General features: G+C 40.9%; 1 protein-coding gene across 12 annotated transcripts in view; it reads left to right on the top strand.

The window, feature by feature from the left end:
* Positions 1–26,297, top strand: part of huwe1 (HECT, UBA and WWE domain containing E3 ubiquitin protein ligase 1) — a 67,742-nt gene that overhangs the window by 17,817 nt on the left and 23,628 nt on the right. For 7 of the 12 annotated variants that reach the window (XM_061986668.2, XM_061986654.2, XM_061986669.2 and 4 more), the window contains 41 exons: positions 646–723; positions 814–861; positions 948–1,116; positions 1,196–1,296; positions 2,933–3,083; positions 3,158–3,285; positions 3,357–3,497; positions 3,593–3,698; positions 3,816–3,920; positions 4,012–4,113; positions 4,240–4,320; positions 4,459–4,565; positions 10,454–10,631; positions 10,717–10,808; positions 10,884–11,104; positions 11,231–11,288; positions 11,377–11,553; positions 11,639–11,884; positions 12,015–12,148; positions 12,226–12,338; positions 12,426–12,608; positions 12,695–12,911; positions 13,010–13,132; positions 13,225–13,462; positions 13,614–13,961; positions 15,143–15,265; positions 15,360–15,455; positions 15,583–15,852; positions 21,229–21,381; positions 21,461–21,588; positions 22,876–22,957; positions 23,070–23,246; positions 23,336–23,887; positions 24,024–24,219; positions 24,296–24,463; positions 24,555–24,703; positions 24,786–24,852; positions 24,993–25,216; positions 25,315–25,526; positions 25,607–25,789; positions 25,975–26,147. In XM_061986668.2, coding sequence (XP_061842652.2) covers positions 646–723; positions 814–861; positions 948–1,116; positions 1,196–1,296; positions 2,933–3,083; positions 3,158–3,285; positions 3,357–3,497; positions 3,593–3,698; positions 3,816–3,920; positions 4,012–4,113; positions 4,240–4,320; positions 4,459–4,565; positions 10,454–10,631; positions 10,717–10,808; positions 10,884–11,104; positions 11,231–11,288; positions 11,377–11,553; positions 11,639–11,884; positions 12,015–12,148; positions 12,226–12,338; positions 12,426–12,608; positions 12,695–12,911; positions 13,010–13,132; positions 13,225–13,462; positions 13,614–13,961; positions 15,143–15,265; positions 15,360–15,455; positions 15,583–15,852; positions 21,229–21,381; positions 21,461–21,588; positions 22,876–22,957; positions 23,070–23,246; positions 23,336–23,887; positions 24,024–24,219; positions 24,296–24,463; positions 24,555–24,703; positions 24,786–24,852; positions 24,993–25,216; positions 25,315–25,526; positions 25,607–25,789; positions 25,975–26,147 — 6,598 coding nt within the window. The remainder of the gene's footprint in view (positions 1–645; positions 724–813; positions 862–947; positions 1,117–1,195; positions 1,297–2,932; positions 3,084–3,157; positions 3,286–3,356; positions 3,498–3,592; positions 3,699–3,815; positions 3,921–4,011; positions 4,114–4,239; positions 4,321–4,458; positions 4,566–10,453; positions 10,632–10,716; positions 10,809–10,883; positions 11,105–11,230; positions 11,289–11,376; positions 11,554–11,638; positions 11,885–12,014; positions 12,149–12,225; positions 12,339–12,425; positions 12,609–12,694; positions 12,912–13,009; positions 13,133–13,224; positions 13,463–13,613; positions 13,962–15,142; positions 15,266–15,359; positions 15,456–15,582; positions 15,853–21,228; positions 21,382–21,460; positions 21,589–22,875; positions 22,958–23,069; positions 23,247–23,335; positions 23,888–24,023; positions 24,220–24,295; positions 24,464–24,554; positions 24,704–24,785; positions 24,853–24,992; positions 25,217–25,314; positions 25,527–25,606; positions 25,790–25,974; positions 26,148–26,297) is intronic. The other 5 variants (XM_061986665.2, XM_061986670.2, XM_072913953.1 and 2 more) reach the window with 3 other exon arrangements.

Below are 26,297 nucleotides of genomic sequence, written 5' to 3'. Positions count from 1 at the left end.
AGCCAAACATCAGTTTGAAAGGTACTTACAATATTACATTACATTGTTAGTTTACTTTTCTTAGAAAAAACATTTTCCAGACTGATATAAAAAAATTACCACTGTAGTGACACTGCTTCCCATAATGTGAAAGTTGAAAGACACTAAACTGTACAATATTGTTTTACACTTGTTGCACTGGATGTTTACATTGTTACTTTAAAGACATAAACTAGTTATTTTTTTAGGTATTTGCTTGAAACAGTACCGGTAGATGTTCCTGTACAATTGTTTGCACATAGAAATACTAAGAATGTTTAACACAAACAATGTTTGTGTTCAATTACAGTAAGCGTGTTTATCCTAAACATTCCTGCTATTTAATTTTACACACAATGGCATTTTTACCAAACCTTTTTTGGACGTGTACCGCAATAGAATAATATCATATTGGGGCCTTAATACCGTGAGATTTGATACCGTTACATCTCTACTTTCTAATGTTCTGATTAGTGCCATTTTTAATTGAATTGGAATAAGCCACTGGCCAATGGAAAATAAACTGCGGGGCCGCAAATGGCCTTTGATCACCAAAGGCTTTATGATTTTGCCTTTTATAAAAAAATGTTGGATGAGATTTGTTAAACTGTGTTGTCCACTTTTTAGAAGTACCCTCCCAGTGCCACCACGCTGCACTTTGAGTTTTATGCTGAACCCGGTCCTGAGGTCAAAATAGAGAGGAAGGTAAAGACAAACCATTTTTTTCTTGTGTGTGTGTGTTTCCTTTAGTGGATTATGTAATGTATTTAAATTTTCAAAACTTATCTCCAACAGACGAGCAGTAACACATTACACTATATTCATATTGAACAACTTGACAAGGTATGTGCTGAAATGGCCTCATTATTATGCTAGAGTAAGGAATATAGAGGTGCCTTATTTTAAACGGTGCATTGTTTTTCTTTCAGATTTCAGACCGTCCATCTGAGATCATGGAGTCGCTCACAGTGATGTACAACATCCCGAAAGACAAGCAGACCCTGCTTTTCACACACATTCGATTGGCTCATGGCTTTTCAAATCATAAAAAGAGGCTGCAGGCCGTGCAGGCCAGACTCCATGCCATTTCTATACTGGGTGAGTTAAAGCCACTTACTTCAGATTATTTGTAAAGCGTCATACATTTATAATGTCCAATATTTTTATGTATTTGCAGTGTATTCAAATGCACTTCAAGAGTCCACAAACAGTATTCTCTATAATGGCTTAATAGAAGAATTGGTGGATGTATTACAGATTACAGACAAACAACTAGTGGTAAGTGATAATGAATTTTTCTGGTATGTCACTATTTCCCCACCTCACCCCATACTGCAAGATATGTACCGTATTTTTCGCACTATAAGGCGCACCTAAAAACCTCCAATTTTCTCAAAAGCTGACAGTGCGCCTTACAATCCGGTGCGCCTTATATATGGATCAATAATGAGCCACAACAGGTCTTGCAACTATGGGATGCATAACGTAACCCCAGCCTCTACTGTAGCGTCTATTCTATGCGCCTTATATATGAACAAAGTTTTAAAATAGGCCATTCATTGAAGGTGCGCCTTATAATCCGGTGCGCCTTGTAGTGCAGAAAATACGCTAGGTACTGTGAAGTTAAAACACTAGTTTGAAATAGGGCAGCACATATTGCCCATCCGATTCCCACAACGATATTCAACTTTGTAATCATATTTTTTAATTACTAATTTTTGTTACTTTGCCGTACTTCTTGCTTTCTGTATGTAGTCTCGCTGAGTCGCTCTCATCCCACCTAGACAAAGATTGTAGATGACTAAAAAGAGGGATCACTGCGTTCATTTAATTCTACTGTTACAGGGTTCTCCTGGATTGCCAATATACTTGTGGTGGTGGGGGCGTGGTTATGTGTGCGGTTGCCATGACGTAATCGCATAATTTGCTATATGATTTTCTCCCAAAAAAATGTATGCATGCATTTAAAAAAATATCTGTTATTCGTATCAACATATATTTTAATATTGATTTGCCATATTTAATTGTCTCTACTTATTGTTGGAGAATGTTTCATGTGTCTAGAGACTTATGATGACTTTATTTTATTAAAAACAACTAACAACAAATCTAGCATCTTTTAGCGAAAGAGGTGAGCTTGACGTCACACTTGCTTGACGCTGCTGCTCCAGTTGGATTTTCTCTCCTAAAAGCTGCCACTCTCCTCTTAATATTTGCGCATTTTGTAGATGGCTGTCCGCGGGTATATCTAGGCTGTATTAAAGTTACGTCCAAATCGCAGACATGCTGACAATTATCCAGTCAATGGCGTGGGTCTTGCTTACATCCATTTTCAGCAGCGCTGTTTTCGGCGATTTAAGTCTGTTTTCTATGGCCGAGTTTTGGCGGAGAATGAGGAAGTGTTGTTGTGTCCGTGGAAGCACAGAGACGAAAGTGTTTGCACGGGGTAAAACCGGTTGGAATTGTGCCGTTTGTTATCACAAGATTGGCAATAAAAGTTAAAAAATAGTGTTAGACTTTATGTGACTTCTTATGGGGACTACAATATATTACATTACTTTAAATTGTTTTCATGTATGAAAAAACATATTTTCCAAGTGTGGCTGCAATGAAAATGTCGTGGCAGTGCACCACATTCAGTTACAATAAGGGGAAACCCTTTGTTAAATAAACACGCACAGGTGCTAAAAGCTATGCAGAGTGGGTCCTCTTTCTCCATGTTTGAAACAAGAAACAAAGAAACACAAGGCTCAACAATTCTGATCATGCCTGTCACTCAAATGCCGATGAGGGCGCAGAGAGAAAAAAACCTTAGCCTTTTGCGGTCACGTAATCAAACTAATTAGAACCGTGATGTGGATTAGATGTCGATTAATCATGCAGCCCTAGTTTGAAACTTGTCATTATGCTTCAGGATATCAAGGCTGCATCTCTGCGCACTTTAACTTCCATTGTTCACTTGGAGAGGACACCCAAGCTTTCCAACATCATTGACTGCACTGGCACTGCTTCCTACCATGGCTTCTTGCCTGTGTTGGTTCGCAACTGTATACAAGCAATGATTGGTGAGTGTTCTTTTTGCTAGCGGGTGGTTAAGCATCTTAATAAAAATACTTGAAATGTAACCTATTTTTCTTAGATCCTTTGATGGAACCTTACCCACACCAGTTTGCCACTGCACTCTTTTCCTTTCTGTATCATTTGGCCAGCTATGATGCTGGGGGTGAAGCCCTTGTCTCCTGTGGAATGATGGAAGCCCTCTTAAAGGTAACTGCTCCTGTGTACCTACATCTGTTAATCAAAGCTGTTTTCTTTATCTTATGGCATGATTTTTGCAGGTGATTAAATTTCTAGGTGACGAGCAGGACCAGATCACTTTTGTTACAAGAGCTGTTCGGGTTGTGGATCTCATCACCAATCTAGACATGGCTGCCTTCCAGTCCCACAGCGGCCTTTCCATTTTCATCTGCAGGCTAGAGGTTGGCTTTTCCTTCTTGTTTCTGACAAGTAGAATCATTGCCACCTCTGCTAAATATTCATACTTAGTCATGTATCCTGTATTTGACACATGTAGCATGAGGTGGACCTGTCGAGGAAAGAGTGCCCATTTGTCATCAAGCCAAAGATTCAGAGGCCAAGTGCTGCTGTGGAGTCTGAGGACATGGACACAGACATGGAGAGTAAGTCAACTTTACCATTATTTTTTTCTATTGTCAGATAGGTTGAAGGCATTCATGAACATGTGTCAAAGCCTACAAATGTTAAAAAATATCTGATCATTTTAATATATTTACCAGCATCTGAAGTTGCCATGGAAAGCAGCCCTGGACCATCAACATCTGGTTCCAGATCAGAGGTGGACCAGCGAGCACAGAGCAGCACTCCAAACACGCCTCGTGCAGGTAGACATACACACACACAATGCAATATAGTATACACATGCAATTAGAATATTACAATAACACAAAATGTTCATCAATTTTTTTCCTGCAGGCATGCAGTGTATTCCTCAAAGGGCAGCTCTCTTAAAATCAATGCTCAATTTCTTGAAGAAAGCCATTCAAGACCCTGCCTTTTCTGATGGTATTCGCCATGGTGAGTCATTTCCATCCTCTTCACCGAGAGCTTAAAGTTAAAGGTCTTGTTCACATGTATGAAATTCAAGAAAAACAATTGTTTCATGCTGATATTTGAGTGTTCACTGTTATTTATATTTTCAAGTAATGGATGGATCTTTGCCTACCTCACTCAAGCACATCATCAGTAATGCAGAATATTACGGACCCTCACTGTTTCTTCTGGGTAAGTTCATGTTCAAGCTTCAATTAATAATACAAATCTCCAAGTACATTCTATGTGTTAATTTACTGCTTGCTGTGTTATTATAAAACCACAATAAATAATTTATATTTTTCCCTTCTTGTTCTTTTGGGTTCACAGCAACAGAGGTTGTGACAGTGTTTGTGTTCCAGGAGCCATCTCTGCTTTCCTCCCTGCAGGATAATGGTCTCACTGATGTTATGCTCCATGCCCTTCTCATCAAAGATGTGAGTTTAAAGCAGCTCCAAACAACTATTTTTAAAGGCCATTTTAAAAAGAAATAATATCCACACAAGGATGGGCACAGCCAAAACATGTATCCTGTTAGCAAGATACAGATATTTGTTCATACATCTTAGCCAGTCAAACCAAAGGATGTGCTAGCTAGTTTAAAGGGGAACTGCGCTTTTATAAAATTTTGCCTATTGTTCACTATCGTTTTTTTGCATACTAAATATTAAAGGTGCCATATTTAGTAATGTGGCCAGGAATGGTACTGCAATCACGGTCAAAATTCTGTAGTCCCCTCCCACTCTTCATGACTGAGGTTGCCAGATACCAGCTGAATCCAAATCCTACTCCAAGGAACTTCAAATGGCAATCGACGAGTCCTATGCTGTAGGTTTCTCTTGTTTATGCTTTTTGCAAGGTGGTTTACTTAGTAATTATGCCACATTTTACTGATGTCGATTAGCCAAATGTATTTGTAAAGTTAGGAAGCAATATTTTCGTCGGGAGTCGGGACAGATTGTTGGCATTACACCTGCTAAAATGTCTAGTTTGACCGCACGGACCACCATCGAAATAACTATGTAATATATATCGTATAGGCCTACTTTGATGGCAAGCCAAGGCCAACAGTAAAATTACCGCCGCATTTCGTTCAGCATAACTCCATATTGCATTTAACCTGACGCACTGCATTCTCTTCCATTTACGCACATCACCATCTTTCAGTGCAGAGTGTAATTCTATGAGCCAACCCACGTTACGCATAACGGCAATAGACTACAGACTCTTGATTACATTGAACACATTGTTTATTAAAAAATAACCAAATAACAATATCTTATAATAAATACAAATATTAGAGAAATAAAGAAGCCTACAATTTTTGGTTGTGTTTTCCGCTCCATTTGCAGAATGGCGCTATACGATATATATCTCGGCATTTTTTCCGTAACGTATAAACAAAACACAAAACAGTCCTAGTTGCCTGAGATACTAAGTATGTCATTATTAGTAAGTCAATATTTTGACTTAGTAATTTGATGTTAGTTTGTCTAAATTGTCAGACGATCGCTTCTCTGATGTCTCCATCATGTCCAGAAGTCTCTTCTTTATCTGGACGTCTTCTACTGCATTCTCGATTGGAAATTTTCGTTTTAGTCTGTCCTGCTTGTGGCTGTTGAGTTTTGCCTAGTGAAAAAAAAAAATTTTTTATAAGGATTTTTACAAAATTACATTCAATAATCATGAACATTATTTGGGATAAACCCACTTTAGCACAGGTGTAAGATTAACAGATGAACAGGTGTTAGCACATGTTATTTACAACATGTCAAATGACCCTCAACAACGTCGGGAAACAATGTGTGTTAATAGAGCACTTCGAGGTATTTTAATTTTGACAGAAAAAAAAACATTTAATGCAACTGCAGTTTTACCTAACTCAATATTATTTATCACAAGAAACTACGCAAAGCATTTTTAATACAACCCTATTTAAATACAGTACATCTAAAACAGCTGAACTTTAATATATGCTTTCCATCTTGACTTCTGACTCCAAAGCAAGTATTTTTGTCACACTGTTGTCAAACAATGATAATATTAAAACAAATGGGCAACCTATGATTCCACATTGTTGAAAGTGGTCATCTAAGAGTATTTGTAATTGCAGTGCAGTTCATATAAAAATGTTTTGATGCCCCAGATATACATCTACCTGCCTTTTAACAATATTACTTCCTAGCAATGAAGTTAGCGCCCACATACCTGAAGTAGAGCTCTTCCCTCTTTCACCACAGAAGATTGTGGATTGCTCTTATTGGAATCTTGCTGCTCTTGTACATCATTCGGCATGCATTTGTCTGTGACCAGGCTGTCAAGGGTGAATGGAGAATCTGAACTCCTGTGAGAGCTTGTGTCAATATCTGATGTTTCTATTCCAAATTGAATGGATGTAGTTGATGGAGAACCGCCCGAGATCTGCTCGCATAGTTCGAAGTACAGCAAAACAACTCTACCGTAACTACTTCTTCCACCTGCGTCAGCAAAACAACTCTACCGTAACCACTTCTTCCACCTGCGTCGACTGCTTGTCTGTACTTTCCACAAATCGCTTTCAATTTAGTGTCGATAGTTGTTTTTGTGATGTCCTGTTTCCGATGAGGAAATTCCTTAGATGTCCCTCCAAGTCCGTGTGAGTTTTTTTTTACTTTAAGCTCCAAAACGATGCTTAAAAGTATCTCTACTTCTGTCAGTCCACATATATAATTATTTCTTGCTGTGATTCGCCATTTTTGCTATTTGCCGCTTACGGAACTGACGTTTTGGATGTTTCTGATTGGCTAAATAGGTCTTAAGTCCTAGGCTGCAGCGCCCCCATATTTTGGCATGTGTATGACACTCAGTGTATGCGTTTGCTTGGGGACAGTAATAGTTTTTTAAATGCGCACGTGTGGCTGGAGATCTTGTTAAGACGTTAGTTTAGGCGGTGGCTCTTTGTTGTTAAGGCGGCCGACTTAACAAGAAAGCGCTGCGGGAAACCCTGCTATCGAGGAGGAAATTAGCAAATTTGGCGTCAGATTAAAAAATCTTCTCCGCTTTCAATTGCGTCCATCTTTCATAGGCATCTTTGATACAAATCCTCGTTTTGTTCCTGGCTTTGTCATGAATAAGTTGAGAATCGTAACGACGCCTTTTAGATTTACTAAGGTCTGACATGTTTAGTAACTTTACTAGTGGCAGTAGCTTGACAGAGGGTGGTGCGTAACTGGCAACCTGGATGTGACACACTCACAGACTTTGTAATTGGTCAAACGGTGGAGGGCGGTGCATCAAAATGAAAACAACAATATTTCGGGGCTGTAAATCTAATTTTGTAATGAGCATATCCCGGCTGAACTACCGTTATAAAGGTATTCGAAAAGAACATGATTTATTAATGCCTTTTGACATATCAGGGCCATTTGCATGACATTATTACATACAGCACCTTTAAATAAATGCAATTAAAAGTTTGCTTACAATGAAGCCTATAAAGCCCTTAAAAATATCCAAGTGAAGTTTTTTTTGGGCGGGGAAGTGTTTTTTCGTATCGTTCTCGCCATTTCTGGGCCATAAATGGCTGTCAAAGTGTACCAACTTGTCGGAATACCTCCTCAGTCTTCTTCTGTCCAGGTGAGATGCATGATTTATGATCTACAATAAACTTCCAGGGAGCAAGGAAGCAGGAAAGCAGCAGATGATGTAAACATAGGGACACACTGTAGTGATGATCACAGCGCCACTATAAAATAGTTTGTCTGTGTTAGAACTTATAATAACAATATAACTAATACTTGGTTAGTATTCAAGTCATAAAATGTTAATGGAGTATTGTTGGTGGTTTTTGAATGGTTATTTATTGGATATTTTGGGCGAAATAGAGGATCTCTCTAGGCTCCGATGTAAGCGGACTTTTATTTAGGTTTACAATATTTACAAGTTAAAATGCATATTAAAAAAAATCCATCCGATGTCATGTCTGTCATAATGATTGTGAACGATAGGCAACATTCCCCCCAAAAAGTGCAGTTCCCCTTTAAGGCCCTTTTCCTGTTAGTTCCAGGAAGTAAAAGTTCATATAGACCCGTGTGCATTTCACTGTTCAGGGAAGTTTATACAAATCAGGATGATGACATATGAGTTCATATAGACCCGTGTGCATTTCACTGTTCAGGGAAGTTTATACAAATCAGGATGATGACATATGAATAAGTAGCACAGTATACCATGTAAATAAACAGACAATATCAGGGCATATTTTTGCCTAAAGTCTAAGTAAAATAAGATACAAAACAATAATATACAGAATCATATGATTTAAAAATTGTACACAAGTCAGGTTTTTGACCACAGTGTCTTAAGTACAACAAAGTAAATGCAGTGCAACTTTGATATACTAAATTCATTGGTTCTTGAACAGAGTTCGTAAATGGAAAAGTTTGTTTGTAATGAAGCAGAGTTCCCCATAAGAAATGATGTATATTTGAATATCGGGTTCCAGTCCTTAACAAAAGTCCATATTTTAGTGACGCTTTGTACACTTTGAACGCAATATAAATTGCTATACGGCACTGTTTCAAATAAACATAACAAGGAGGTGATGGATCAGCTTTCTATTTAATAACAGAATCTTGCTGTGTGTGCTGCTCTGCCAACACGCCCACACACACATAAGCCTATCAGAAATCACTAAAACTTTAACAACCATATTGCTACAATAATAAACATGCATTCGGTCTCCCTAGAGGGGGAGGGTTACCCACATATGCGGTCCTCTCCAAGGTTTCTCATAGTCATTCACATCGACGTCCCACTGGGGTGAGTTTTTCCTTGCCCTTATGTGGGCTCTGTACCGAGGATGTCGTTGTGGCTTGTGCAGCCCTTTGAGACACTTGTGATTTAGGGCTATATAAATAAACATTGATTGATTGATTGATTGAAAAAAGTGATATCAACTTGCATTAATATGAAGGAGCTAAGGGGGGGTGGAAAGGCGCTTTCCTCTTCCCCTGTCTTCTTTCGTATGTGTCGCAGGAGATGAAAGGAAAGTAATGTTCCCCACCCTAGCAGAAAGTCTGCTCTGCCATCGTTTTCCAGAAATATATTTTCACAATTAAAGCCTGTCTCGTCATTCTTGCCATACTTGTGAGAGCCAATGTACTCCTCACAAATAGTCTTATTTTTTTAATCCACAGGGATTTGTCTCCTTTTTTCCGCACTGGTCTGTTGGCTTTTTGGGACTCATATTGAGTTAGCAAAATGAACAAAACTTGCCAAAAGGGGGAGAAAAACACATAAGGCACACACACAGAACACTGCACACTGAAGCACTGAGACGTGATTAGGACGACTCGGAAGGCAGAATGTGAGTGGAAGGCTCCACCTCTGCTACAATGATGGCCCTGGATTTTGCCTGGCAGGCACCTAAAATGAATGACTGAATGGAGCGTTCGCACACCGAGACATGGTACGCACACCTGACCCGACCTAAAAGTTCGTAAATCGAAAAGTTTGCAAATAAAGAGGTTTGTAATTCGAGCTTCCACTGTAAAATACAAAGCAATACGATACATATAGTGTCCAACAGGCAGAAAGTTGTCCCCTAAGGAAATGAAGAATTCATGAGGATCACTCAAGTTCTCAGATAGAACCACTTACAAATTTGTGACTGAATTTGAGAGCACAGACCATCAAACGTAATTATTATTGACCCTTTTAAGTTGGAAGTGGTGTCTAAAAAAACATCTACTACAACTGTCAATCTGTAGATCAGGAAACAAAAAAGTGTTATGAGAAAAGCTGCGGACATGTAAATGTATTTAAAAAAAAAAAAAAGTGAACAACTGTTACAAAGTTGCTGAAAGTCTCTATACAGTACTTGATAATCTTCAGACTTCATTAGCGTCAACGGGTGCATGAATGGAAATATTTTCTGCCAAAATATTGCTTAAACTGAACCTCACATTACCCTTTCTGTAAAATAGAAAGTAGATGAGTGAATAGAGGAGTGAACCAATTCCTTAAGAGATGGATCATTAGTTTGCTTCCTTAACCAGCCACGGCGAAGGAGAGAAAAAGGCTTCTTATTGCAGCCAAATGTAATATTTGTAGCCCAATACAAAAACCTAAAATTTGGTAGTGCTGATCCTCCTAGTGGCTTTGCAATTTTTGTTTATGTAGCCCAGCCATTTTAAATTCTTGAAGCTGCTGAGTGCTGATGTCATATTGATTTTAAAAAATGTTGGCATTTGCAGCAGGAGTAGGTTCTTATTTATTGCAGTCAATACTGGCATCATAACTGATACTTCTGTCTGACTTGTTTTTGATGGATTCTCTTATCTAGGTTCCCGCCACACGTGAGGTCTTGGGGTCTCTTCCTAATGTGTTCAGTGCCCTCTGCTTGAATGCCAGAGGCCTCCACTCTTTTGTTCAGTGTCAGCCCTTCGAGCGCCTTTTCAAAGTGCTCTTGTCTCCTGACTATTTACCTGCCATGCGACGTCGACGCAGCTCTGACCCACTGGGTGAGTTGGCCTGTTTGCTGTCTCTTATGGATAGATGCCTTTAATGGCTGCTTAAGTTTGTGATGCATCCGATGTCTCCCTGTAGGTGACACTGCATCCAATTTGGGAAGTGCGGTGGATGAGCTAATGAGACACCAACCAACCTTGAAGACCGATGCTACCACTGCTATCATTAAGGTAATGTTAAGATTTCAAGCATACTTGTAGCACCATGTGAATTGACAGGTTTTTAAACATTTATTGTTGTGGTAGTTACTAGAGGAGATCTGCAATTTGGGTCGAGCCCCTGAGTACGTCTGCCAGAAACCATCTATTCAGAAAGCTGATGGTACAGTGGCTGTACCACCAGCACGCTCCAGCCATGCTGCTGAAGAAGCTTCAAGTGAGGATGAAGAGGAAGAGGAGGCCCTCCACACGTTTACCCAGCAGCAGGGGGAACCAGAGAGCAACAGACAGTCAGTGCCACTTGAACTGTATGACACTGGGTTTATATCACAATCGGGCAACAGCTCTATTATAGACATTGTTTGTCATGATTTGCTAAATTTTAGTTTGCATTCCTGTTATATTTGTCCTTTCAACTGTGTCCCTTATTTCAGGGTGGTGGGCACTGAAGAGCGAATACCAATTCCTCTTATGGATTATATTTTGAATGTGGTGAGTGTTGAGTTTTAAGCATAGTTCAGAATTTCTTCTTGTTCAGCTGTAAAACAATGTTTACTTATTTCTGACACACGTGTTCCAGATGAAGTTTGTGGAATCCATACTCAGTAACAATACCACAGATGATCACTGCCAGGAGTTTGTGAACCAGAAGGGCTTGCTACCTCTGGTCTCTATCCTGGGCCTGCCCAACCTGCCCATAGACTTCCCAACTTCAGCTGCTTGCCAGGCTGTTGCTGGTGTATGCAAGTCCATTTTGGTGAGCATCAGGAACAGAATCTTAACAATTTAACTACATTTCACCAATCCCTAAGTACACTTGCTGCTGTTTCCCACCTTTTTAGACTCTCTCACATGAGCCTAAAGTACTTCAGGAGGGACTGTGCCAACTAGACACTATTCTAACATCTCTTGAGGCTCTACATCGGCCAATTGAGGTGCCTGGTGGATCTGTTCTTCTGAGAGAACTGGCTAATGCTGGACATGTTACGGATGCCACGTTGTCGGCTCGTGCCACGCCACTGCTACATGCACTCACTGCAGCACATGCCTACATCCTAATGTTTGTCCACACCTGCCGAGTAGGACAGGTAATCACAAATTTTACAGTATATTTGAAAAAAATTATTGTCTCAATGACTGGACAATTGCCAAGGATGGTGGTGTCATTAGTGTTCTCAAATTCATATCTCAAAATGTGTCTTTTCTATCTCCGAGCAGAGTGAAATCAGAGCAATCTCAGTTAACCAGTGGGGCTCCCAGTTGGGCTTGAGTGTTCTCAACAAGCTGAGTCAACTATACTGTTCTCTTGTATGGGAGAGTACTGTTTTGCTCTCCCTTTGCACGCCTAACAGGTATAATTCCAATGATCTCCTTTATTTTATCACTACAGCACAACGTTCCTCTTAACACTAGATTTCCCCCACAACAGTCTACCTCCAGGCTGTGAGTTTGGGCAAGCCGACATGCAGAAACTGTTACCCAAAGAGGAGAAACCATCTAGTAGTGCTGCAACTGCGACGGCCTCTGGCTCAAGGAGAACTGGTACTATATTAATTTAATTCCTATAAAAAAGATCAAGACTGTATCTCAGAAAGACCTTTCAATTGTGCCATCCTAATGTTTTTCAAGTAGATCCAGAAGCGGTGCCTGTCGAGTCTTCTGCCGGTGGACTATTAGAAGGCATGGGTTTAGACGGGGATAGCTTGGCTCCCATGGAGACAGATGAACCTACTTCAACAGACCCCAAGGCCAAATCCAAGCTCACCCCAGCAATGGCCACACGCATTAAACAGATTAAACCCCTCCTTTCTGGTGAACTGATTTTCATGACCCATATCAAGTGGTAAAGCAACTCAATTTTTGTCTATAATCTCTTTTTAAACTATGCCATCCTTCAGCGTCATCTCGACTAGGAAGGGCTCTTGCTGAGCTATTTGGCCTGCTGGTCAAGTTGTGTGTCGGTTCCCCAGTGCGTCAACGCCGCTCCCACCACGCCACAAGCACAGGCACTACGCCCACACCTGCTGCTCGAGCCACTGCTTCTGCCCTCACCAAGCTCCTCACCAAGGGTCTGAGTTGGCTGCCCCCTCCTTACACACCTACCCCACGTTTCAGGTAAGAGGAACCTTTTGGATCTGATCATTTGAAGCCTTCACATACTGGTCTTTGAGAGTGTTTGATATATTACTATTGGTGTGGCCTCCATCTGACAGGCTCACCTTCTTCATCTGCTCTGTGGGTTTCACATCGCCTATGTTGTTTGATGAGAGGAAGTACCCTTACCACCTCATGCTGCAAAAATTCTTCTGCTCTGGTGGGCATGATGCCTTATTTGAGTAAGTAATTTAAAAAAATGGTCTTAATACATACTAAGGAATGGTCATGTGTTGTGTAAATAATGTGGATTCCATTGGTTGTTTCTGCATAGGACTTTCAACTGGGCCCTGTCAATGGGTGGAAAGGTTCCTGTATCTGAGGGTCTGGAGCATACTGAGCTGCCAGATGGGACAGGGGAGTTTCTGGATGCTTGGTTGATGCTGGTAGAGAAGATGGTGAATCCAAGCACCGTGCTGGACTCGCCTCACTCTCTGCCAGCTAAAATGCCTGGTGTGACTCCAACCGTGCCCCAGTTCAGTGCTCTTCGGTTCCTCATAGTTACTCAGAAAGTGAGTTGCAATATCGGATATGGTTAACAAATAGTCAAAATAGAGGCACTTAATCAAAAATGGGCTCTTCACCTATAGTGTAAATGAAACCTAGCTGTTAATGCTTATGTAACAATGTCAAAATGTCTCCTTCTTGCGCTCTCATATACAGGCTGCATTCAGTTGTATCCGCAGCCTATGGAACAGGAAGCCACTGAAGGTTTATGGAGGCAGGATGGCTGAATCCATGCTGGCCATCCTTTGCCACATCCTGCGGGGGGAGCCCGTCATCCAGGAGCGTCTGGCCAAGGAGAAAGAGGGCACAGTGCGTCCAGACGATGAAGGGGCTCCTTCTGGTTCTCTTGCACCAAGTGCAGTCACTGGAGTGTCTACAACCAGCGGAGAGACACCAGCAGCTACTGGAACAACTTCTGGAGGGCCGACTGCGGGATCAGCAGAAGAATCGACTAATTCCACTCCACGACGTGAACCGCAGGTTAACCAGACTCAGCTTACTCAGGTATGTCAATATTTTTTTGTAAAGTACTTTGAGCTAGTGCTATTTTGGTCACTATATACTGTAGGGATGTAATGATATAACTGTCAGAGTCCAGGAGGAGTGCAGAGGTAGTGGGAGCAGAACATACAGCTGCAATAGGTTTTATCTTTTTCTTGGTTGGTATTTTTGCGTTCTCCTTTTTCTGCTGAAAAAATGAGATCTCGTTATGCGCATTGGGGCATAACAAAATGGCAACTGCAATTCAATTTAGTTTTTATCCCTTCTACCGGATCATGTTTTATTTCATTACAGCACGTCCCCTAAAAGTTAACATAAGCACTGGAAACGTGGGTTTATATACTATGAAGTTTGTATTTGTAATTCTAGAAATAAAATCAGCGGTGACGGGCTAGTTGTTTTGGTAGCGGCGAATTTAGCATGTTGCAATACTTTGTACAGGGGATCACGTCCTTGCCAAGTAGATCCGCAGAGGGTTGGAACAGCGCTTGTCCGATCTGCTAACAGATTTCTTTTGCCAGTTAAACTAGCAACATCACTGAACACAATGTTTTCCTTGGCAGAAGAAACATTTCTTCTTCCTGAATCAAGTCTGCACATGCGCAATAACATGGAATATTGCATTGCGTGAGAAGGAAGGTAGAGCTTAATTTAAAACGGTAATGTTAACCGGCAGTAGTTTTACCACGGTGTATCATTAATACCAATACTCATCTGTTGAAAAAATGTGCAGCTTGATATAATCCAGAACAATAATTAATTAAATTAATTGTACCTTGTCATGTAATCTTGTATTCATAGTTCCATCCTGCCTGTCCTCACGAGGGTCGTGCAAGAGGTGGGGTACACTCTAGGGTTGCCAGCCAATCGCAGAGCCATCGAGGCGAATGCCCATTTACCCTTGCATTCACGCATATTGACAATTTAGGGTCTCCATCTCCAATAACCTAACAAGCATATATTTGGAATGGTGGAGAAAGCCACAGTACCACCCGTAGATAACCCACACATGCATGGGGAGAACATAAACACTCCACACAGAGATGTTCAAACAAAGATTTGAACCCAGATCTTCTGACTGTGAGGCCTACACACTAACCACTAGGCCAACGGGCGGTCGTAGTTAGAGTTTTGCTTTGTGTATTTAGTTTATTTTTATTTTACACAAATGTTTTGTATTTTAGCTGATGGATATGGGTTTCTCAAGAGAGCATGCCATGGAGGCCCTATTGAACACCAGTACCATGGAGCAGGCCACAGAATATCTTCTTACACACCCTCCTCCTCTCCTTGGGGGAGCAGTAAGGGTAAAGTCTTCCAATATAACTTGCACTTAGTCCTGTTATGAAATTATCATTACTCCAGCTAAGGCAACTCGCAATATTATTCAATTCTGTATAGGATCTTTCTATGTCAGAAGAGGACCAGATGATGAGGGCTATTGCTATGTCACTTGGGCAGGAGGTCAGTATGGAGCAACGTTCCGACTCCCCTGAGGTGCGTTATTCTTGCAGTTCAGATTGCATTCAAAAGCAAATTTCTGCCTTGAACCTCTGTTGCTCGAGAAAATGTCAGGAATGAATAATTTGTAGCTGAGCTGTTGTTTAAATTATCACTGGTTCAGGAAGCAGCTCGTCGGCGTGAGGAAGAGGACAGGAGAGCGAGGGAACGAGCAGAGGAGGAGGAGGCCCGCTGCTTGGAGCGCTTCATGGAGGCTGAACCCCTGGACCCCCAAGAACTGCATACCTTCACAGACTCCATGCTTCCTGGCTGCTTTCACCTTCTGGATGAGCTGCCTGACACAGTGTACCGGCTCTGTGACCTGCTAATGACTGCAATCAAAAGGAGTGGTCCTGAGTACAGAGATCTAATTCTTGGACAGGTTGTCCACCAGGTCAGTAATTTCAGTCTTGATGTTTTCTTAACCAGGCGCAGACGAGGTTGTGTTTTGAAGTCTACACACAGTCGCCCCTTGTTAATCGAGGTTAATAAGTAAGGTTATTATTTGTTTATTGAATATTTTCATAGTTGGAGCTAGGGCTGGGCGATATGGCCTTTTTTTAATATCTCGATATTTTTAGGCCATATCGCGATACACGATGTATATCTCGATATTTTGCCTTAGCCTTGAACTAACACTTGATACATATAATCACACCAGTATGATGATTCTATGTGTCTACATTAAAGCATTCTTGTTCATACTGCATTAATATATGCTCATTTTAAACTTTCAGGCAGAGAAGGAAATCACAACTAAGTCAATTTACCTAAACTGTTATTAAGCAGTGGCACAAACATTCTTGTCATTTCCAAAACAGAAAGTGCAAGATTGTCAGACATTTTAAAACAAGCTATTAGTGCACTTTTGTGCATGATGTCACTAAGATGACTTATCAAAACAACACTAAGTTAAAGTTCACTTTTTGTACAGAACGCCACTACAATAGTTTAAAAACATGATGTCACACAAGATATTTCAATAAGTGTCAAATAAAAATGAGCTATATAAAAGGAAATCAAATAGTGTTCGTCCTTCGCTATGTGGTAGGTTCCTGCGGACATTATCTCCTTTTGTTGTCAAGTCTTTTTTTCATACGGTGTTGATCTGGAAATGTTTGCCTCTGCATTTTGATGGTGTGGCACCGGCCGGAGATGTTGACATGCTGAGTAAGCACTCTTCATTCTCTAGCAGGTGACTTTTCAAATGATGCTACATATTAGCAGTAATGCTACTTTTTGTACAAACACTTTTGCCCCACACTTGACAAATTACGGTTGTCTGTTCGACATATTCCCACTTGAAGCCAAACCACCGCCAGACGGTGGACCCCCTGCTGTTTTTCTTGGGAATTAATTCTTCCTTCATTTGTTACCAGATTCGCACCTTCTTTCTCTCGTATTACCACTCGCACCACAGCTAACGTTACCCACGCTGCTACCTCTCTGCTCCGCGAGGGCGTATAAGTATGTGACGTATGTAGAAGGTGCGCTTGCTGTCTGTGAGAAGGAGACACAAGAAGGAGTGGGAAGAGCCTGTAGTGTAATGCCAGCAGCTAAAAGCAACTGCGTGAGAACGTATACTCGAATATCACGATAGTCATTTTCTATATCCCACAGAGACAAACCCGCGATATATCGATACATCGCCAGCCCTAGTTGGAGCATTAAAGGGGAACATTATCACAATTTCAGAATTGTTAAAACCATTAAAAATCAGTTCCCAGTGGCTTATTTTATTTTTTGAAGTTTTTTTAAAAATTTTACCCATCACGCAATAGCCCTAAAAAAAGCTTCAAAGTGCCTGATTTTAACCACCCGTCCATTTTCTTGTGACGTCACATAGTGAAGCCAACACAAACAAACATGGCGGAAAGAACAGCAAGCTATAGCGACATTAGCTCGGATTCAGACTCGGATTTCAGCGGCTTAAGCGATTCAACAGATTACGAATGTATTGAAACGGATGGTTGTAGTGTGGAGGCAGGTAGGGAAAACGAAATTGAAGAAGAAACTGAAGCTATTGAGCCATATCGGTTTGAACCGTATGCAAGCGAAACCGACAAACGACACGACAGCCAGCGACACGGGAGAAAGCGAGGACGAATTCGGCAATCGCCTTCTAACCAACGATTGGTATGTGTTTATTTGGCATTAAAGGAAACTAACAACTATAAACTAGGTTTACAGCATATGAAATACATTTGGCAACAACATGCACTTTGAGAGTGCAGACAGCCCAATTTTCATCAATTAATATATTCTGTAGACATACCCTCATCCGCGCTCTTTTCCTGAAAGCTGATCTGTCCAGTTTTGGAGTTGATGTCAGCAGGCCAGGGAAGCTAGGGTCGATAGGGGGTTTAGCTTGCTCGTCTGCGGGAACAACCTGCCGCCATTGCTTGCCGTGCTACCGAGGTCCTTTGTCCCTGAATTGCTCACACACTCCGGCAGATTCAATGGGGGTCTGGCGGCAGATTTCTTTGACTTTATCGTTGGAAAAGCATCTGCTTTGAGTGTCGCAGGATATCCACACATTCTTGCCATCTCTGTCTTGGCATAGCTTTCGTCGGTAAAGTGTGCGGAACAAACGTCCAATTTCTTGCCACTTTCGCATCTTTGGGCCACTGGTGCAACTTGAATCCGTCCCGGTTCGTGTTGTTACACCCTCCGACAACACACCGACGAGGCATGATGTCTCCAAGGTACGGAAAACAGTCGAAAAAACGGAAAATAACAGAGCTGATTTGACTCGGTGTTTGAGAAAATGGCGGATTGCTTCCCGATGTGCCGCCACGTTGTGACGTCATCGCTCCGAGAGCGAATATTAGAAAGGCGTTTAGTTCGCCAAAATTCACCCATTTAGAGTTCGGAAATCGGTTAAAAAAATATATGGTCTTTTTTCTGCAACATCAAGGTATATATTGACGCTTACATAGGTCTGGTGATAATGTTCCCCTTTAAAAACGGTTCATGACCTTCTAAATACATTTGAAACATTATTTAAGCCCTCTAAACATTAAAATAACACCCATGTCACCTTTGCACACTTCAACCAATATACTAGCCTTCAGGGTATTGAGTTTAGCTTTGAGTTTGTACTTATCGTAGTAGCCTGGTGGATCCTCCAAGCATCATTGCTATGGCAGCATAACCACTGCGTGAAATACTTTACATCCTGAGTAATTCCTCTTAAGTTGTGATTGGGCTTCCATCTGTTGAAACCAGGGGCGTATGTATTGTCAAAAGTTGGTCAAGCTGACAGTTGTACTTATGACCATAAGTGCTGATGTTAGCATTCTATGTTAACTTTGTGTGTCTGCGTTGTCCTTCCACATCGATTACATCCAAACTGTCTTTTAGATGTCAAAGATAGTGTATCAAAATAGTTCATCTATACTCTGACTGGACATGTTTATAGCTGTCTCACGTTCCAAGCTGTTGTCGTTGGACATTGCTCGCATTAAAGGAGTAGTGTGGCTCAGTTGGTAGAGCGGCTGTGCCAGCAACTTGGGGGTCCAGGTTTGATTCCAGCTTCTGCCATCCTAGATGTTGTGTCCTTGCTCCCAGTGCCACACACACTGGCCTAAATGTAGATTTAGATGTATACAATGGGTTTTCACTAAAGTTGGGAATCCTTGCCACTTCACGATTCGAAAAAACGATTATTGATGCATGTTTAATTTATGTATATTGATGCAGTTTTACATTTATTTTCGCTTCACTAAATAAGCGTTCATCACAATTTATCAATTTATCAACATTTAAAAACAGTGCATTTTTAATAAGAAATTTCCATCACATTTATGAAATTCATGGAATTATGTGCAAAACTAGAACATAAGTGCCGTGCCATATTATAAAGGAGCTGGTCAGATCTCTGTGAGGAGGCTTGCTGCAGTCAGCCAAATTTTAGAACTGGCTGCATTACTTTATTTACAATAAATAAAGAGATTATCAATTATTGACGTTAATTAATCGATTTTATAATCGCCCATGTCGGAATTGTTGCACATCTAAAAATCGATTATTTCCCCCACCTCTAGTTTTCACTTTGTAAAGCACAAGGGCAGCTTATGGCCATCACGAAGCCAGAGATGAAATTACATTGAAAACTAACTTGCAAATTCTAAGTTTGTTGGCGTTATTTGCGATGAAAGTGTAGATGTGGCGGTTTTTAAAATACTGATTTTCTACATATAGGTGAAAATAATCAATTACATTTTCCATATGCATGTATGCCCTGGCACACGATTATCATAATTTCATGACCGAAGCAAAACATATTTTACACTTTTATACTAGAATAAATACACTTACAACTTATTAAATAAAAATATAGAAAAAAGCTATTGGCAGCAGTAAAGGTTAGATCCATGAAAGAAAGAAGAAAGTGACTGAATGTTTATAACTGAATACATTTACATATGCATAAACATTTGTTTTCTTTTGTATTATTTTTTTAATGAATTAACGTTTATGACAACCTTTTTTCAAAACACAATATAGAATGTGGATAATGCATACATTTATCATTTGTTTTCAAAACGGTTACAAAAAGTGGGACCCCAAAAATGTACTGTGGGACCCCATTTTTATGACTTGATTGTTTATGTGTGTGTGTATGGTACACGTACATATACACACGTGTGCGTGCGTGCGTGCGTGTGTAGTCGTACGCACGCGCGCATATGTGTGTGCGTGCATGCACACATGTCCTGGGAGCCTTCCTCACCTCAAAAACTACCACTGTCCTCTTAAATTATGAAGATCCCTGTCGGTGGGTATATCTCAGATACATTAAGGTACGTCCACATCGAGGTCATCCTACCTCCGATCTAGACAACCCCGTGTGTATGGCTGGCGTCATCACAACAACCGATTTGGGCAGCGCACTTCGGGTGATCAAAGTATGTTTTTTTTCGGCTGCCAAATTTGCGGGCATCACTAGTCCGTAGGGGGGAAAAAATTAACTATATATATATATATATATATATCCATTTGTACCGGACCTACCTGCCGGTGTTAATGTGTATGTTTGTGTGTCATGATGTTCATTTTCCCCATGGTTTGTGAACGCACCGTGTCGGCAGAGACTGAGGAAGTGTTTGTTGTGTGTCAAGGAGTGAAGCAAAGACGAACATGTATGCACGGAGGAAATACTTGTTGGAATTGGGCCTGTTATTAGCATAAAATTGGCAATAAAATCTAAATAAGAGCATCGGACTGTGTCTCTTCTTCTGGACTCTGCAAAATATTCTATTAATTAAATGTTTTACGTAAAAACCTTTTTTAAGGTGTGTCGCCTAATATGTTACCACAGCGCACCACCACACAATTAAATATATTAAGGGAAGACCCTGGCTAACGATTTTACATAAAATTTCTAAAAGCAGCAGAACACTCCGTAGGTCCTTAAAACAGAACCCACCGGCCACACAGAAGATTTATGACTGTTTTTGAAAGTTGGTTCTTAAAAATAGCAGAGCGCTCCTATCCTACAAGGGCTTTATAACTAACATAAAATATGACTTTTTGACTATACAGTATTATCCATTTGATGAGAGAAAACATAGAAGTTGTATTTTACACATACAAAATAAAGAAAAACTGTGGAGGGATGTCTACAGGGTTGCAAACACCAACAGTTGTTAGCTACGTACTTCTGTGAAACAGTTCTAAGTAGAGCGCTAAGTAGAGCGAACCAGCCAAAAGCACACAACCTGATAGCACACATGTTCCATCCAAACTGTCAACATACTGTCTGTAGGTGTGGGAAGCAGCAGACGTGTTGATTAAGGCAGCTGTGCCGCTGACCACCAGCGATACAAAGACGGTGTCTGAATGGACAAAACAGATGGCCACACTGCCCCAAGCCTCCAAGCTGGCAACTCGAATTCTGCTGCTCACGTTGCTGTTTGAGGTAACTACATTGTTTTTATAGCAGGGCAGTGCTATGTGTGTCCAAGCCAGAGCTGATGTGTGTTTTGTTTGCTCTGAAGGAACTGAAGCTGGTATCTGCCAGAGTAGTGGAGAACAGTGGCATTCTGGATTTGCTGATTAAGCTGCTTGAGGTAGTGCAGCCCTGTCTGCAAGCAGCTAAAGAACAGAAAGACATTCAGACACCAAAGTGAGTTTGACTCCAAGTACTCTTCTGTTTGGTAATGTAAAAAATAACTTCGCAATAGGCTCTTTTCCACCTGGAATCTCTAGTTCCTCAAACTAGGTTCCTTCAGAAGTGTGTGGTTTGTGGTCCCACCGCATTTTACAGTTCAGGGTAATTTATACAAATCAAGCTGATGACGTATGGAGGAGTGGTTTAGAATTTGATACAATGTAAATAAACGGACACTGTTAGGTTACAGTTATATTACTAAAAAGTAAATTAAATACAAAGCAATAATTTACAAAAGGATATGATTTAAAAAATAAAGTGTACCGAATTAATTCATAAAAAGTCAGGCTTTTGTTCGTAATGTCCAACAGTCAGAAAGTTGTTCTCTCTGTAAATGATGAATTCATGAGGGTTAGGCGGTTCCTTGTGGTCCATTTCAACTGTAAATAACAAAATATAAATAATAAATTTCCAACAACACGAACACATCGGCTTTAGCGTTAGCTTGTTAGCATTAGCATTCTGTTAACTCGGGTTGTGGCTAATAACGACACAAACGGAGTGTCACTGACTACTTTTCCTAAATAAAATTAAGTAAATATTTAATAATTAATGCCATGTACCGGTACCTTAATTCTACTATTGTATTGCATCCTTTATTTCACATTTATCCAACAAAGTCAGAGTAGTAAGAAGCTGTTTGTTTGGATACTCCACCATAAATACATTTAAAATAGTCTGTACACTTCTCGTAGCTTTGCGTTTCGAAATGAAGTTGTAAAAATAATAAACAACATTAAACTGCTTATATAGAGTTTAAAGACAATGACTGAGTAAAAACACTGCAAGATAGTTTCACTGATCAGCGTTCTTCAGCACACAGATGCCCCACAAACGTTTCTGCAAGTCGAAAGTTCCTTTTATGCTTTTTTTTCTTTGTTGTCAATTTTGTTGTAAGAGAAATACACAAGAATTGAAAAATAAACAAGTCGTTCTCGCATAACTTTACTACGCAATGGCGGTCGTGTATTTGAAAAATAAACTTTAGGAACACCCCCAACTGTGTTAAACCAATCTGCGTTCGACAGCACAGCCCACCTCAAAAAGGTTCAGGGTCGCTTAGAAAAGTCCCACCGAGCTCGGTGGAACTGAAAGGTTCCTGAAGAACTAAATTTACCCGAGTAGTTTTTGGTGGAAAGGGGGAATTTTATTTATTAAGTGTGAAAGTTCCTGCCGTGGAAAAGGGCCTAATCACAAATGCTGGCCTTATTTAGAGTTTTACAATATATTTATTGTCTGCAGGTGGATTACACCAGTGTTGTTGATTATTGACTTTTATGAGAAAATGGCTGTGTCTTCAAAGCGTCGAGCACAGATGAACAAGGTAAGTCAACGTGACGGATGGATGACTGTTGTGTTGGCTTTCTGCAGTTGTTTCTGAATTGCATTGTTCAATCGGGTAGCATAAAAACATTTGTGGATTATTTTCTCTTAAGTATCTTCAACCTAATGGGAATAACTGGAGATGGTTTGATGACCGCTCAGGCCGTTGGTGCAGTTACAGCGCGTCCAACAACAGTACTATCGATTCTGCGTGGAGGGCTGGAGAGAGCAGTGTGCGTTTCACAGCTGGACGCAGAAGATACACAGTTCAGTTTAACACTATGGTGCAGGTAAACACAAAAATGTTATGCAAGAAAATCATGGATGCACTTTTTATATCGCTACGCATTGATTCTAATTACAACTGTTCTCGGTGTAGGTAAATGAAGAGACTGGCAACAGGAGACCAGTGATGTTGACCGTTCAAAGAGTACCACGCTTGCCCAAACCAGCCAAGACCGGCAGTGTTACGGACCCAGAGAGAGAGGAGGGAGACAAATGTAAAGCAGAAGAAACGCCGACGAATATAGACTCTGGGGCAGCAGTGGAAATGAGTACTCCCAAGGATGCTCCCAGCCAGCAAAAGGAGATGACCTCTGGCCCCACATCTTCCCAGGAGTCTGACACATCGCAAAGCTCAGATATTGTTGTAAATGGTCTGACTGAGGACATGACCACTGTTCTCATCCGCACTTGTGTCAGCATGATCAGTGTCCCTGTCGACCCAGACACTCTACATGCTACATTACGTCTCTGTTTGAGACTGACACGAAATCACCAATATGCCATGATGTTCGCTGATCTGAAGAGCACTCGAATGATTCTTGGGCTTACACAGACGTCTGGATTCAATGGCTTCACACCTCTTGTGACTCTGCTCTTCAGACACATCATAGAAGATCCAGCTACTCTTCGGCACACTATGGAAAAGGTTTACTTTTTTATTTGAATACGCTCAAAAGAAACAAGATTTTGTTGTTTTAGTTGAAGTATTTTCTGAATTATTTTTATTAATGGAACTGAGTTCTGTGATTACCATAAAAAAATATTTGTATTTGTTGCTACAGGTTGTTAGATCTGCTGTGACCAGTGGAGCAGGTAGCACCACATCAGGTGTGGTGTCAGGCAGCCTTGGCTCAAGGGAAATCAACTATATCCTGCGGGTCCTGGGCCCTGCTGCCTGCCGTAACCCTGAATGCTTTGCTGAAACTGCCAGCAATTGTGTCCGCATTGCTCTGCCGGCACCCCGTGGAGCTGGCACAGGTGTGTGATTGTCATTGAGTCTTCTATTTTGCGAGCCTGCATTCATTTACCGGTAGTTTTCTGTTTATTTCTATAGCCTCTGATGACGAATTTGAGAATCTTCGAATTAAGGGGCCCAATGCTGTGCAGCTGGTGAAAACAACTCCTCTCAAATTGTCTCCTTTACCGTCTATTCCTGAAACTATCAAGGAGGTCATATACGACATGCTCAATGCCTTGGCTGCCTACCATGCGCCAGAAGAATGTATACTATTTCAATTATTGTCATTTAAAAAAATCATTGTCATTTGTTGCTGTTTTACCTTGATAGTTGAACATTTCATTTGTCTTTGAAGCTGAGCGCCCAGAAGAACGTGTGACAGCGGTGCCTGGCGGCCAAGACATGTGCCAGATGTTACAGGATGTTGGCGATGATGTTTACCAACAATACCGTCTCACTCGTCAGGGCAGTGACTTTGACTCCCAATCTGCGTTCCATATTAATGTGAGCTTGATGAAGTCTTTAGTGAAAACATACATTACCGTATATAAAACCGTTAAACTCTAACATTGCTGTCTTTTTTTAGGCTCAAGTTTTTGCTGCTGATGGAGCTGTGGCAGAGTCGTCCCAGTCGGGCACACCACAAGGAGAAGGTGTGAGATCATTTTTATTTCATTTGCTAAACAAAATATTCTTTAAAAATCATATAAACCTTTTGACTATTTCATTTGTCGTTTCCTAATGCACTAAAAACTTAATACAACGTGAATCTATAATACATTAACTTTCCCAGCTTCTACACCTGAAGAGATGCGAGAGGAAAAGAAAGAGCAGGAGGGTGATAAGAGTAGCAGCTCAGAGGAGGCTAAAGCCGCAAAGGTAAAGGCACGCAAACCTTTAATGCCAACCTCCACCATCCTGAGACTGCTGGCTGAACTGGTGCGCTCGTATGTTGGCATTGCCACTTTAATTGCCTCTTACTGCTACACTGCAGGACAGTCTGAGCTTATTAAGGAGGTGGGTGACAAGCTATTTTTATTTTAATACATGCTTAAATTGGATTGCCTTCAGTGTAAAATGTACTTTGTTTACCTGTTACATCTGTATCCTTACAGGATTGCAGTGTTCTAGCCTTTGTGCTCGACCATTTGCTGCCTCACACCCAGAATGCAGAGGACAAAGACACCCCAGCCTTGGCCCGCCTTTTCCTTGCCAGCCTAGCAGCTGCAGGCACGGGCACCGATGCCCAGGTTGCTCTGGTTAATGAGGTGAAGGCTGCCCTCAGTCGGGCTTTAGGAATGACGGAAGGGGCTGAAAAACATGCCCGGTAAGTAGGATTAGGACACTGATGGCATTACAATCCTTGATCAGTGTTGCAAACCTCCAATGCTTACTTGTCGGTCACAGGCTTCAAGCAGTGATGTGCATCATCAGCACTATAATGGAGTCATGTCCCTCCACGTCCAGTTTCTATAGCACAGCAGCAGCCAAGACACAACACAATGGCATGAATAATATCATAAGGCTTTTTCTCAAGAAAGGACTGGTCAATGACTTGGCCCGTGTGCCTCACAGCTTGGATTTGTCTAGGTATGTAAATGTATGGCTAATAAGCTGTCTTCTGCAACAGTTTGTTTGATTCTCAAAGTCAAAATAGTCTTTGCAGAATTTAATTGGATATAATCCATTTGTTTTTTGTCAAAATAAATTGAATTGCAATTTGTAATGCAGATTATATTGAAGTAAAACCTGTTCCTCTTCTTTCATTGGTAAAGCCCCAACATGGCCAACACAGTGAATGCTGCCCTCAAGCCTCTAGAAACTCTGTCGCGTATTGTTAACCAGCCCAGCAGTTTGTTTGGGGGTAAAGGAGGATCCAGCAAGAGCAAGACTGAACATGACTCAGTGGGCACAGCAAGGGATAGCAACAGCAACGCTCAGGATCAAGGTATGTGACAGATGTCAACGGTCATGTTCACTAAATACTTTGTTTGATAAATCCAACTGAAAGAAAGATGATAAACTGAAACTTCTAAACTTATTCTCCTGTATCAGCTGCTGCACAACCTTAATGTGTTGGATGAATAATGTTAGCACT

The sequence above is a fragment of the Nerophis lumbriciformis genome, linkage group LG01, assembly GCF_033978685.3.
Source record: "Nerophis lumbriciformis linkage group LG01, RoL_Nlum_v2.1, whole genome shotgun sequence".
NCBI lineage: Eukaryota > Metazoa > Chordata > Actinopteri > Syngnathiformes > Syngnathidae > Nerophis > Nerophis lumbriciformis.
The sequence above is the reverse complement of the archived record's forward strand: the minus strand, read 5'-3'. Positions and strand labels throughout refer to the sequence as shown.